This window comes from Ranitomeya imitator, chromosome 7 (genome assembly GCF_032444005.1).
Source record: "Ranitomeya imitator isolate aRanImi1 chromosome 7, aRanImi1.pri, whole genome shotgun sequence".
Taxonomy (NCBI): Eukaryota; Metazoa; Chordata; class Amphibia; order Anura; family Dendrobatidae; genus Ranitomeya; species Ranitomeya imitator.
Genome location: NC_091288.1, coordinates 43891847 through 43906318, shown reverse-complemented (window position 1 = coordinate 43906318; position 14472 = coordinate 43891847). Strand labels below are relative to the sequence as shown.

Below are 14472 nucleotides of genomic sequence, written 5' to 3'. Positions count from 1 at the left end.
CCAGATTCAGATCCCAGGAAGGTAGTTTTTGGCTGATCAATGGTTTAGATCTTGTTGCTGCTTTGATGAATCTTGCTACCCAAGGGTTGCCTACAATATCCTGATTATAAAGTGCACCTAAGGCTGCTACCTGAACTTTTAACGTGCTGACTGCTAGGCCCTTCCCTAGACCTTTTTGTAAAACTTCACATATTTCCATAATTGAGGCACTCTCCTGGATTTTTACCTTGGTTTTCCAGGTTTTCCCGTAAGTTCTAGTGGTAGCTGGTTTTCCACTCTTTTGTAGTGTAGAAATCAGTTCATTTGAGAACCCTCTTTCCCTTAGCAGTGAACTTTCAAATTCCATGCTGTTAAATGGAGGTTCGCTGCTTGAGGGTGTAAGACTGGTCCCTGGGACAGCAGGTCCGGGATGTCCGGGATGTCCGGTAGGACTCAAGGGTCGGTGATATAGTATCCTCAGCCAAGAGAAGCAGGTTCTCTTCGGCCAGAATGGGGCTATTAGTATCATCCTTGCCCTGTCTTCTCTGACTTTCCGTATTACTGCTGGTATTAGGATGATCGGGGGAAAGGCGTATGTCAGATTCTGAGTCCATGGAAGCATAAAGGCATCTAGAACCTGAGGGTTCCCTTGGGATTGAGGGAGCAGAAGACTTCTACTTTTTTGTTTTTGTGATCGGCAAACAAGTCTATCGTTGGGGTTCCCCACATCTTTATTATTTTTGAAAGATGGATTGATTCAAGACCCATTCGCCTTCCTTTAACCCCTTCAAGACGCAGCCCTTTCTAGTTTTTGCGTTTTCGATTTTCGCTCCCCTCCTTCCCAGAGCCATAACTTTTTTATTTTTCCGTCAATATGGCCATGTGAGGGCTTATTTTTTGCGGGACGAGTTGTACTTTTGAACGACACCATTGGTTTTACCATGTCTTTTACTAGAAAACAGGAAAAAAATTCCAAGTGTGGTGAAATTGCAACAAAAGTGCAATCCCACACTTGTTTGTTTGGCTTTTTTGCTAGGTTCACTAAATGCTAAAACTGACCTGCCATTATGATTCTCCAGGTCATTACGAGTTCATAGACACCAAACATGTGTAGTTTATTTTTTTATCTAAGTGGTGAAAAAAATTCAAAACTTTGCTAAAAAAAAAAAATTAAAAAATTGCGCCATTTTCCGATACCCGTAGCTTCTCCATTTTTCAGGATCTCGGGTCAGGTGAGGGCTTATTTTTTGCGTGCCGAGCTGACGATTTTAATAATACCATGTTTGTGCACATACACTCTTTTGTTCGCCTGTTATTGCATTTTAATGCAATGTCGCGACGACCAAAAAAACATAATTCTGGCGTTTCAAATTTTTTTCTCACTACGCTGGTTAGCGATCAGGTTAATGCTTTTTTTTATTTATAGATTGGGCGATTCTGAACGTGGCGATACCAAATATGTGTAGGTTTGATTATTTTTTTTATTGTTTTATTTTGGATGGGGCGAAAGGGGGGTGATTTAAACTTTTATTTTTTTCTATTTTTTTCATATTTTTTAAAACTTTTTTTTTTACTTTTGCCATGCTTCAGTAGCCTACTATGTAGCTGAATTGCAGGCTTGCTATGAGCGCCGATCACAGGGTGGCGCTCACAGCAAGCCGACATCAGTAACCATAGAAGTCTCAAGGAGACCTCTGGTGACTATGCCAACGCATCGCTGACCCCCGATCTTGTGACGGAGGTCGGCGATGCGCTCATTTCCAGCCTTGCGGCTGGAAGCGGTAGTTAAATGCCGCTGTCAGCGTTTGACTGGTTAATAGCGGCAGGTGGATTGCGATTCCACCTGCCGCTATTGCGCGCACATGTCAGCTGTACCAAACAGCTGACATGTCGCGACTTTGATGTGGGCTCACCGCCGGAGCCAACATCAAAGGGGGAGACACGGAGCATGTTGCGAAGGGGTTAATCGAGTACGACTCAGATAATCTGCCTCTTGATTTTCTACCCCGTGGATATGAAGTGCCGAGAGAGATAGAAGATTCTCTTCCGCTAGTCTGAGGATCCTGGCAGAGGTGTCCATCAGGGTTTGGGAACTGGCTCCTCCCTGATGGTTTACGTAAGCTACTGCTACTTGCTTGTCCGAAAATATGCGGAAATGTTGACCCCGTAGTTGGGGTAGGAAAACCGAGAGGGCCTGACCCACATCCCATAGCTCTTTCTGGCTCGAAGAAGCTTTCAGTTCCTGATTTTCCCATGTTCCTTGAGTAACTAGGTCGTTCATGTGGGCTCCCCATCCCGTGGGGCTTGCATCTGTTGTAATTATATGGGGTACCCAGGGGATCCCTTTGGCCAAATTGTTGACATTTGTCCACCAAAGTAGGGAATGAGTAGAAGAGGAATTTAGAGCTAGCTGACTTTCTAAGTGACCTCTCAATTTGTACTGATTCTCCAATATATCCCATTGGAGATCTCTTGTGTGTAGCTGGGCCCACTGTACCGCCGGTAAGCAAGCTGAGAGGGAGTCCACTGCCTTCCTTAATGTCATGGAGGGATCCCGTAAGACTTTTGTTACAATATGTAAGATGTTCTGTGTTTTGCGCACTGGAAGGCGGCATTCTTGTTTTTGTGACTCCAGTGTTAGGCCTAGAAACTCCTGAATTCTGCTGGGTTCCAATCTTGATTTTTTTAAGTTTAGGAGCCTTCTTAGATTTTCCAGGGTTCTCATTACTCTGTCTCTTTGAAATCTGCTGTTCTTGGCTGAGTCGCTCACTATTAGCAGATCGCCTAAGTATGGAATGATTAGAATATCTTGTTCCCTCAGATGGGCCATTATGTCTGCTACTAATTTTGTAAACACCCGGGGTTCTATTGATATTCCGAACAGAAGAGCTGTGTATTGGAATTCTTCCACCTTCCCGTTTATGAAGATTGCTAGTCTGAGGAATTTTCGATATTCCTTGTGGACAGGTACGTGATAATATGCATCTCTGAGGTCTAATACTGTCATAAAGCATCCTGGAAACAGTATCTTGATGGTAGATCTTATTGATTCCATCTTGTATATTTGGTTTCGGACATAGTTAAATTCCGTAGGTTTATTATTCTCCGGTATGTGCCGTCTGGTTTTGATACCAGGAATAGCAGGGAATAAAACCCTTTCCCCATTTCGTGAGATGGAATACGCTGTAGAACCGCTTTCTCTACTAGGTTTAAGACCTTGTTCTCTAATGCCCTTTGTTCCTTTGTGGAGAACCTTAGTGGTTATGATGTAGTTTTCATGGGGAAAGGAGGAGAAATCTATCTTCAACCCTGATCCGATCAGACCTAGGATCCAAGGGTTGTTTGACATTTTTTCCCAGGCCGGGAGGAAAAAAGATAATCTTCCCCCCACCCTGGGGAGACAGTCACTTTGGGGATTTTTTATCTCGGGAGGGGTTGCCGGAGAGAAATCCCCTGTCTTTCTTACGTCCTTCCTCCCATCAATTTTGTTTCTTTGGGGGTTTTCTATGGAAGAATTTCTTATTCCAAAAGGGCCGTTGGTATTGTGTTGGCCCTAGGTTCGGGAATCCTTTCTTTTCATCTCCTGCTTTTGGAGTATATCATCTAAAGTTTCACCAAACAAATATTTACCCTCACAGGGAATTGAGCATAGTTTAAGCTTGGGTGGAAGCTCCCCCGGCCAGCTTTTGAGCCAGAGCGTCAGTCGGTGTTCCTCAAGGCTCTGTTCTAGGACCCCTACTCTTCTCCATCTACACTTTCGGCCTGGGACAGCTCATAGAATCCCACGGTATGCAGTACCATCTCTACGCTGACGACACGCAGATCTACCTCTCCGGACCTGACCTCTCCTCCTTGCTTACCAAAATCCCGCACTGTCTGTCTGCCATTTCAGCCTTCTTTTCTGCTCGCTTTCTACAACTGAACATGGACAAAACAGAATTCATCATCTTTCCCCCATCTCACTCTACCCCTCCACCAGACCTATCTATCAATGTCAATGGCTGCTCACTATCCCCAGTCCCACACGCCCGGTGCCTCGGGGTGATCCTCGACTCTGCCCTCTCTTTCAAGCCACATATCCAAGCCCTTGCCTCCTCCTGTCGTCTCAAACTCAAAAATATTTCCCGGATCCGTGCTTTCCTTGACCGCAACACTGCAAAAACGCTAGTGCATGCCCTTATCATCTCCCGCCTCGACTACTGCAACCTCCTACTCTCTGGACTCCCCTCTAGCACTCTGGCACCACTCCAATCCATCCTACACTCTGCTGCCCGACTAATCCACCTGTCCCCCCGCTATTCCCCAGCCTCTCCCCTGTGTCAAGCCCTTCACTGGCTTCCTATCGCCCAGAGACTCCAGTTCAAAACCCTCACACTGACATACAAAGCCATCCACAACCTGTCTCCTCCATACATCTGTGACATGGTCTCCCGGTACCTACCTACACGCGACCTCCGATCCTCCCAAGACCTCCTTCTCTACTCCCCTCTCATCTCTTCTTCCCATAACCGCATCCAAGACTTCTCCCGTGCTTCCCCCATACTCTGGAACTCTCTACCCCAACACATCAGACTTGCGCCTACCATAGAAACCTTCAAAAAGAACCTGAAGACTCATCTCTTCCGACAAGCCTACAGCCTGCAGTGATCCTCAACCTACTGAACAGCCGTACAGCCAGCTCTTCCCTCTCCTAGTGTATCCTCACCCACCCCCTGCAGACTGTGAGCCCTCGCGGGCAGGGTCCTCCCTCCTTATGTACTCGTGTGCCTTGTTATCTGCTCATGTTTAATGTATTTGTCTATATTTGCCCCGTATTCACATGTAAAGCGCCATGGAATAAATGGCGCTATAAAAATGTATAATAATAATAATAAAGAGCGTTCGCCTGGCCGCATTTGAAAGTGCTGCTGATTTAGATGTTAAACGTACTGAATCTGCCGATGAGTCCGCTAAGGAATGCTGCTGCCCCTCTTATCATGGGTAGGGATTCCAGGACTTTGTTCCTTGGTGTCCCATCCCTTAGTTGTTTCTCCAGTTGATCCACCCATATCATGGGAGATCTGGAGGTACATGTCTCCAATAGCCAGCCTAAGATTTCCTCCCACTGATTCCCAGGCCCTTTTTAGGAGGGTGTCAGCTTTCTTATCTAGGGGATCCTTAAGCGTACCCATATCTTCAAAGGGAAGTGCAAACTTTTTTGAAGCTTTGGCCACCGCTACATCAAGCTTAGGAGCTTTGTCCCAGGATGGGGATGCCTCCTCATCAAAGGGGTATTTTGTTTCGAGGGAGGGAACTGACAAGTTTTTCCTATCCGGCTTTTCCCATTCTTTTTTGATTAGAGTTTGGACATTTGGATTTATTGGGAACACTCTACGTTTCTTCAGCCTAACCATCCGAACATTATGTCCTGGATTGTTCTATCTGGACGGGGGTCTTCCATTCCCATGGTGGACCTCACTGCTCTTACCAGACCCTCCACTTCGTCTAGGGGAAAGCAGTGACGCCCCCCTTTATCTTCACCCCAGGACGAGGCTGAGGAGTCTGAGGCATCAGAATCCAGTTCCCCTGAATTAGAGGGGTCAGACTTGGAGTATATAGGATCTTTAATTACTGATTTTTTCCCCTGGGAGATAGTTGAGAAGGCATTCTGAACTTCTGATCTAATTGCGGATCTTAGTTCAGAAGCAAAATTCGGACTTTCATCACATATTTTTGTATGCACGATCTACAGAGCTTCTTATCCCAAGATTCTGATAAGGGTCTGTTACACGTGGGGCAGGACCAGTTCCTCATTTTCCCCGACTTCTTCTTTCCCTAATAAGGGAACAGAAGGAACCCCATTATACTGATGAACTTTCTCGATGTTCACTCACCATTAGATGAAGTTGCAGGTACCGGTTCTGGAGGGGGGACTGCTTGGACCGAGGGATCCGTAGATGGTGACTTGTTCGCTGCAGCCAACCTGCTGCACTGTGTGGAGCAGTTACTGGAACAGCTACTTCGCTTGTCTTTGTCCTTTGGCCCATCCTGCTGTTTATGATGGTGCTTCAGTTGTTGCTGTTTAAGCTGGTGCTGCTGCTGTTCTTGGAGCTGCTCGTCGCTGCCTTCCATGTCTATGGAGACCGAATGCAGCATAAGCTGTCTGCATCAGTCTCCTTTTAAAATTTCCCACCCTGCGGCGTCACCTACGGTCCCGCCCCCCTCCACCTGCGCTCATTGGGGACAAGGAGAGCGCTACTGCGCATGCGCGCACCCCCCGGGACCTGGAAGTTCCGCCCTACTTCCGGAGTGGTGGCCATCTTGGTGTACCTATTGTACACGCTGTCGGCGCGTGTACTCCCGGGAAACCCAGGTGCCCCATACTCCACTCTTGAGCGGCGGCTGCTCTCCCCTCCCACACACCCCGAAGGACCCGTCAGTCCCAGCGGTGGCAGCCCCAAGTACCGGATCAGCCGTGGCAGGAGCCTCCTCGCTGCCAGAACCCGACTGCCCGGCCCTGGCCTTATCTTCGTCCGGACGACATATTCGTGCAGGTACCGCACTGAAGGTTCCTCGTCAGGGACAGGAAACCAACTGATGCAAGGGAGAGGTACCGCCCCTTTTATCTGTAGGTTTCCTGTCCCTGAAGGGCGGATCCCTTCTCTGTGGTGCTGTCATGGGAGACTGAGAAAATTCCTAAATTTCTGAAAATTGCAAACTTGTGACTTGTAGGATTGCTACTTCCAACAGGTGGTTTTATAGAGTTTAAGTCCTCAAAGGCTACGTTCACATTAGCGTCGCGTCGCTGTTGCGTCGGCGACGCAGCGGCGACGCAGCGGCGACGCGCCCCTATGTTTAACATAGGGGACGCGTGCGTCTTTTTGCACGCGTTTTCCGACACGTGCGTCGTTTTAGACGCTAGCGTCGGACGCAAGAAAACGCTACAAGTTGCATTTTTCTTGCGTCCGATTTCGTCAAAAAACGACGCACGCGTCGCAAAACGCGCGCGTTTTTGCGCGCGTTTGCGCGCGTTTTTCCGTGCGTCGCGCGTTGCGTCGCCGACGCAGGGCGGCGCAACGCTAGTGTGAACGTAGCCTTTGAGGACTTAAACTCTATAAAACCACCTGTTGGAAGTAGCAATCCTACAAGTCACAAGTTTGCAATTTTCAGAAATTTAGGAATTTTTTGTGAAATAAAGCATAGGCAAGATATGTCCCACAGTTCTAGAAATCCTATAAAAGTAATCACTCATTTATGGGAATCAAACATGATATAGCAAAAACATCAGAAAGACAAACCAAGAGTTCTGCTCTGGTGACAACCCAAACTCTAGAAGTTCCAGACTAAACATTTAATATTTTGGGAAGCCTGAAAACTTTTTGCTTGTGGGATCTTTCATTAGTACATACATAAATCAGGGCATTTGCCATATGCCATATGCAGGTGTAACTGGAGCCACCCAAGTGGTGAAGAAGACAAGGAGTGAAGCTCATTAGTACATGTTCCGACTACGGCTATGCAATACTGATTTTACAAATACCGTACATATATTTTTGAAATTTTCTTTGAAGTCCTTGCAACTGACGAGGTTTCTAGAACCAATAGTTAAAAACTATCCACAGAATAGGTAAAACGTGCTTGTTCACTGGGTGTTTCGGATTAGGTTTCATTATGTGTCCGGGCCAATTATGGAAATGGAACTCTGATCAAACTTTAATCAGAGTGTGATACGATTCTCTAAGATGAGCAGAAGATAGAGAAAAAAAAATCTCCATCTTCTCCATTGTGTCAGTCCATGGAAATCTGAAAGCACTCAGATGTAATCCGAGTGCAGTCTGAATGTTTTGTTGGATCGCGCTCAGACTGATAATAAGGTCATCTACATGAACCCTTACACTAACAATACATATATTCATAATATCAATACACTCTAAATTATTCATTTCAATATTCATTTTCCCAACTGTTACAACACTATTTGCTTGGAGGAAGATTTCCCCATATACTGTATATGAATCAAAGGTTCTGCATTACGAAATTAGAAGTTATTCCCTTCCCCCAAATATGATTCAGATACAAAATCTATTCAATATATCTTGATGGCAGTCAGTAACCTCACACTGACATAGGGCCTGATACATTGTTGCATTTGTACCTTAGGTTAATTCATATGTATTTACCTTTTCTTTTCTTTTTTTGCTTGTTTTTAATGTTCGCCATTATGATCTGAGTTTTTGTTTTACACATGTTCATCAATTGCAACTTATATTTTTTTTTAAAGTACAACATTTGGCGCATACCTCCCCCAGACCTCCCATGTACGCAAGTTATTTTAATGCAAATTTTGTATCATAACAGAATTACAGAAGAGGATGATTCTGACTTCATTTAATCATGGGGTTGTTTCTCTAATTTTAGGGGACTCAGTCATACCTCAATTGCGCAAGCCCAAAATTACAGCATAAATATATATAATGCACTTCAAAGTACAGTTAAGTCCATATATATTTGGACAGAGACAACATTTTTCTAATTTTGGTTATAGACATTACCACAATGAATTTTAAACCAAACAATTCAGATGCAGTTGAAGTTCAGACTTTCAGCTTTCATTTCAGGGTATCCACATTAAAATTGGATGAAGGGTTTAGGAGTTTCAGCTCCTTAACATGTGCCATCCTGTTTCTAAAGGGACCAAAAGTAATTGGACAATTGACTCCAATGCTATTTCATGGACAGGTGTGGGCAATCCCTTCGTTATGTCATTCTCAATTAAGCAGATAAAAGGCCTGGAGTTGATTTGAGGTGTGGTGCTGCATTTGGAAGGTTTTGCTGTGAAGTAAACATGTGGTCAAAGGAGCTCTCCATGCAGGTGAAACAAGCCATCCTTAAGCTGCAAAAACAGAAAAAACCCATCCGAGAAATTGCTACAATATTAGGAGTGGCAAAATATACAGTTTGGTCCATCCTGAGAAAGAAAGAAAACACTGGTGAACTCATCAATGCAAAAAGCCCTGGGCGCCCACGGAAGACAACAGTGGTGGATGATCGCAGAATAATCTCCATGGTGAAGAGAAACCCCTTCACAACAGCCAACCAAGTGACCACCACTCTCCAGGGGGTCGGCATATCAATATCCAAATCTACCATAAAGAGAAGACTGCATGAAAGTAAATACAGAGGGTTCACTGCACGGTGCAAGCCACTCATAAGCATCAAGAATAAAAAGGCTAGACTGGACTTTGCTAAAAAACATCTAAAAAAGCCGCACAGTTCTGGAAGAACATTCTTTGGACAGATGAAACCAATATCAACCTCTACCAGAATGATGGAAAGAGAAAAGTATGGCGAAGGCGTGGTACAGCTCATGATCCAAAGCATACCACATCATCTGTAAAACACGGCGGAGGCAGTGTGATGGCGCGGGCATTCATGGCTGCCAGTGGCACTGGGTCACTAGTGTTTATTGATGATGTGACACAGGACAGAAGCAGCCAAATGAATTCTGAGGTATTCAGAGCCATACTGTGTGCTCAGATCCAGCCAAATGCAGCCAAACTGATTGGTCGTCGTTTCATACTACAGATGGACAATGACCCAAAACATAAAGCCAAAGCAACCCAGGAGTTTATTAAAGCAAAGAAGCAGAATATTCTTGAATGGACAAGTCAGTCACCTAATCTCAACCCAATTGAGCATGCATTTCACTTGTTAAAGACTAAACTTCAGACAGAAAGGCCCACAAACAAACAGCAACTGAAAACCACCGCAGTGAAGGCCTGGCAGAGCATCAAAAAGGAGGAAACACAGCGTCTGGTGATGTCCATGAGGTCAAGACTTCAGGCAGTCATTGCCAACAAAGGGTTTTCAACCAAGTACTAAAAATTAACATTTTATTTAAAATTATTTAATCTGTCCAATTACTTTTGGTCCCTTTAAAAACAGGGTGGCACATGTTAAGGAGCTGAAACTCCAAAACCCTTCATCCAATTTTTATGTGGATACCCGGAAATGAAAGCTGAAAGTCTGAACTTCAACTGCATCTGAATTGTTTTGTTTAAAATTCATTGTGGTAATGTCTATAACCAAAATTAGAAAAATATTGTCCCTGTCCAAATATATATGGACTTAACTGTATGTAAGAAATAGATCAATTGTCTATATCTATATACAGAAGAGGTTCTGCAGCAGCTGGGCTATGTGGAATTTACATCCAGTCCTTTACTAAGCCAAATCATTTCTCTCTGATAGAACAAGGCACATTTTCTTCCTAATTCTCCATTTGTTACATTTCACTAATGCACATTGAGTATATTGATTTTTTTCAAGCATCCACAATGCTGGGACCTTGATTCCCAGGAAATAACAATGGACAAGGGCAAACTCCACACAGGAAGAGCCGCAGACAGATCAGCACCACAGGCTGTCCACTATCACACGCATTACATGCAGGGCCTGTGTGATGGTCACAACAAGCAGACCTTCATTAGCATGCATGGGGCAATCACAGCATGCATACACCATCACTGTGCCATCATACTGCAGCACAACACTCATTATACTATAAATACAGCAGAATGGTTATATTGTTCATGTAGTACAGTAGTGTCATCACACATGCAGCACAGCGGACACATCACACATGCAGCACGCACAGCGGACACATCACACATGCAGCACAGGAGTCACATCACACATGCAGCACAGCGGACACATCACACATGCAGCACAGCAGTCACATCATACATGCAGCACCATAGTCACATCACACATGCAGCACAGCGAATACATCACACATGCAGCACAGCGGACACATCGTACATTCAACACAGCAGTCACATCACACATTCAACACAGCAGTCACATCATACATGCAGCACCATAGTCACATCACACATTCAACACAGCAGTCACATCATACATGCAGCACAGCACTCACATCATACATGCAGCACAGCATACACATCATACATGCAGAACCATAGACACATCATACATGCAGAACCATAGGCACATCAGTCACATCATACATGCAGAACCATAGGCACATCAGTCACATCATACATGCAGAACCATAGACACATCATACATGCAGAACCATAGGCACATCAGTCACATCATACATGCAGCACAGCAGACACACATCATACATGCAGAACCATAGAGACATCATACATGCAGCACAGCACTCACATGATACATGCAGCACAGCAGACACATCATACATGCAGAACCATAGAGACATCATACATGCAGCACAGCACTCACATCACACATTCAACACAGCAGTCATATCATACATGCAGCACCATAGTCACATCACACATGCAGCACAGCACTCACATCACACATTCAACACAGCAGTCACATCATACATGCAGCACCATAGTCACATCACACATTCAACACAGCAATCACATCATACATGCAGCACCATAGTCACATCACACATTCAACACAGCAGTCACATCATACATGCAGCACCATAGTCACATCACACATGCAGCACAGCAGTCACATCACACATTCAACACAGCAGTCACATCATACATGCAGCACAGCACTCACATCATACATGCAGCACAGCATACACATCATACATGCAGAACCATAGACACATCATACATGCAGAACCATAGACACATCATACATGCAGAACCATAGGCACATCAGTCACATCATACATGCAGAACCATAGGCACATCAGTCACATCATACATGCAGAACCATAGACACATCATACATGCAGAACCATAGGCACATCAGTCACATCATACATGCAGCACAACAGACACACATCATACATGCAGAACCATAGAGACATCATACATGCAGCACAGCACTCACATCATACATGCAGCACAGCAGACACATCATACATGCAGAACCATAGACACATCATACATGCAGAACTATAGACACATCATACATGCAGCACATCAGTCACATCATACATGCAGAACCATAGACACATAATACATGCAGCACCATAGACACATCATACATGCAGCACAGCAGTCACATTATACATGTAGAACCATAGACACATCATACATGCAGCACAGCAGACACATCATACATGCAGAATTATAGACACATCATACATGAGAATTATAGACACATCATACATGCAGCACAGCATTCTCATCATACATGCAGAATTAGACACATCATACATGAGAATTATAGACACGTGACATCATACATGCAGCACAGCATTCTCATCATACATGCAGAATTATAGACACATCATACATGCAGCACAGCAGTCACATCATACATGCAGAATTATAGACACATCATACATGCAGAATTATAGACACATCATAGATGCAGCACAGCATTCTCATCATACATGCAGAATTATAGACACATCATACATGCAGCAGAACAGTCACATCATACATGCAGAGCCATAGTCATATCATACATGCAGAATTATAGTCACATCATACATGCAGCACAGCATTCTCATCATACATGCAGAATTATAGTCACATCATACATGCAGCACAGCAGACACATCATACATGCAGAACCATAGAGACATCAAACATGCAGCACAGCACTCACATCACACATGCAGCACAGCAGTCACATCACACATTCAACACAGCAGTCACATCATACATGCAGCACCATAGTCACATCACACATTCAACACAGCAATCACATCATACATGCAGCACCATAGTCAAATCACACATGCAGCGCAGCGGACACATCATACATGCAGCACAGCAGTCACATCACACATTCAACACAGCAGTCACATCATACATGCAGCACAGCACTCACATCATACATGCAGCACAGCATACACATCATACATGCAGAACCATAGACACATCATACATGCAGAACCATAGACACATCATACATGCAGAACCATAGGCACATCAGTCACATCATACATGCAGAACCATAGGCACATCAGTCACACCATACATGCAGAACCATAGACACATCATACATGCAGAATCATAGGCACATCAGTCACATCATACATGCAGCACAGCAGACACACATCATACATACAGAACCATAGAGACATCATACATGCAGCACAGCACTCACATCATACATGCAGCACAGCAGACACATCATACATGCAGAACCATAGAGACATCATACATGCAGCACAGCACTCACATCACACATTCAACACAGCAGTCATATCATACATGCAGCACCATAGTCACATCACACATGCAGCACAGCACTCACATCACACATTCAACACAGCAGACACATCATACATGCAGAACCATAGACACATCATACATGCAGAACTATAGACACATCATACATGCAGCACATCAGTCACATCATACATGCAGAACCATAGACACATAATACATGCAGCACCATAGACACATCATACATCCAGAACCATAGACACATCATACATGCAGCACAGCAGTCACATCATACATCCAGAACCATAGACACATCATACATGCAGCACAGCAGACACATCATACATGCAGAATTATAGACACATCATACATGAGAATTATAGACACATCATACATGCAGAACCATAGACACATAATACATGCAGCACCATAGACACATCATACATGCAGCACAGCAGACACATCATACATGCAGAATTAGACACATCATACATGAGAATTATAGACACATCATACATGCAGCACAGCATTCTCATCATACATGCAGAATTATAGTCACATCATACATGCAGCATCACACATGTGAAGAAAGTACCTTTTATCTAGACAGGCCATCCACTCTGCAGAGGAGGAGGAATGGGCAGCGTGAGCAGCAACCATGTTGGGAGCTCTGCCAGCTCAGGCTCGTGTATTCTGTCTACACTGCTACTACGTCCTGCACTGAGGACACCACAGACGGGAGGGATTTTTTTTTTTTGCTCTTTTTTTTTCAACCAAGAAATGAGCCGGGTGTAATAAGCGTGAAAGCCTCCGTGCTGGGGTCTGTACCTCACATAACACCATGTGCTGAGTGCACAGCAGCCGAGCCTGTCACCACTGCAGAGCCAGCTACTGCTGCACAGGCGGGGGATGGGCGAGGTGCTGCAAGCTCGGGCTACAGGACCTCACACAGTACAATCTTTCCCAATGTCAGCACACAGGCAGCTTTGCTTTTTTCCTTGGCTGTCTGGCACTAAACCCAGGTACAGAATGTATTGTACACACTCAAAACATAAATATACACATACACTGTATACAGAGCACAAACATACAGATCCAATGTATACACGTATAGAATATTTATACTACACATAGATGATAAATAACCACACATGGGCCATGCACATCTGTCTAAACTATACATATTACCTATATGTCTAATAATTTGATATAAAATTATGTGGTTGCATAAGTGTAAGCACCCTCATAATTGGGGATGTGGTTGTTTTCTGAATTCGCCAAATTTAAATGTTAAATAGCATTCGGTGTACGGCCGCCATCATCTACAGTGATTCTGATTAACCCCATATAAAGTTTAACTGTTCTGGTAGGATTT

The 14472-nt window shown here is 44.4% G+C and overlaps 1 protein-coding gene across 3 annotated transcripts in view; it reads right to left on the bottom strand.

Annotated features, from left to right (window-relative positions):
- Window positions 1-14041, bottom strand: part of RAPGEF4 (Rap guanine nucleotide exchange factor 4) — a 325014-nt gene extending 310973 nt beyond the window's left edge. The window contains exon 1 of one of the 3 annotated variants that reach the window (XM_069733157.1): window positions 13693-14041. In XM_069733157.1, coding sequence (XP_069589258.1) covers window positions 13693-13757 — 65 coding nt within the window. In that variant the 5' untranslated portion in view covers window positions 13758-14041. The remainder of the gene's footprint in view (window positions 1-13692) is intronic. The other 2 variants (XM_069733158.1, XM_069733156.1) reach the window with 2 other exon arrangements.
- Window positions 14042-14472: the final 431 nt, after the last annotated feature.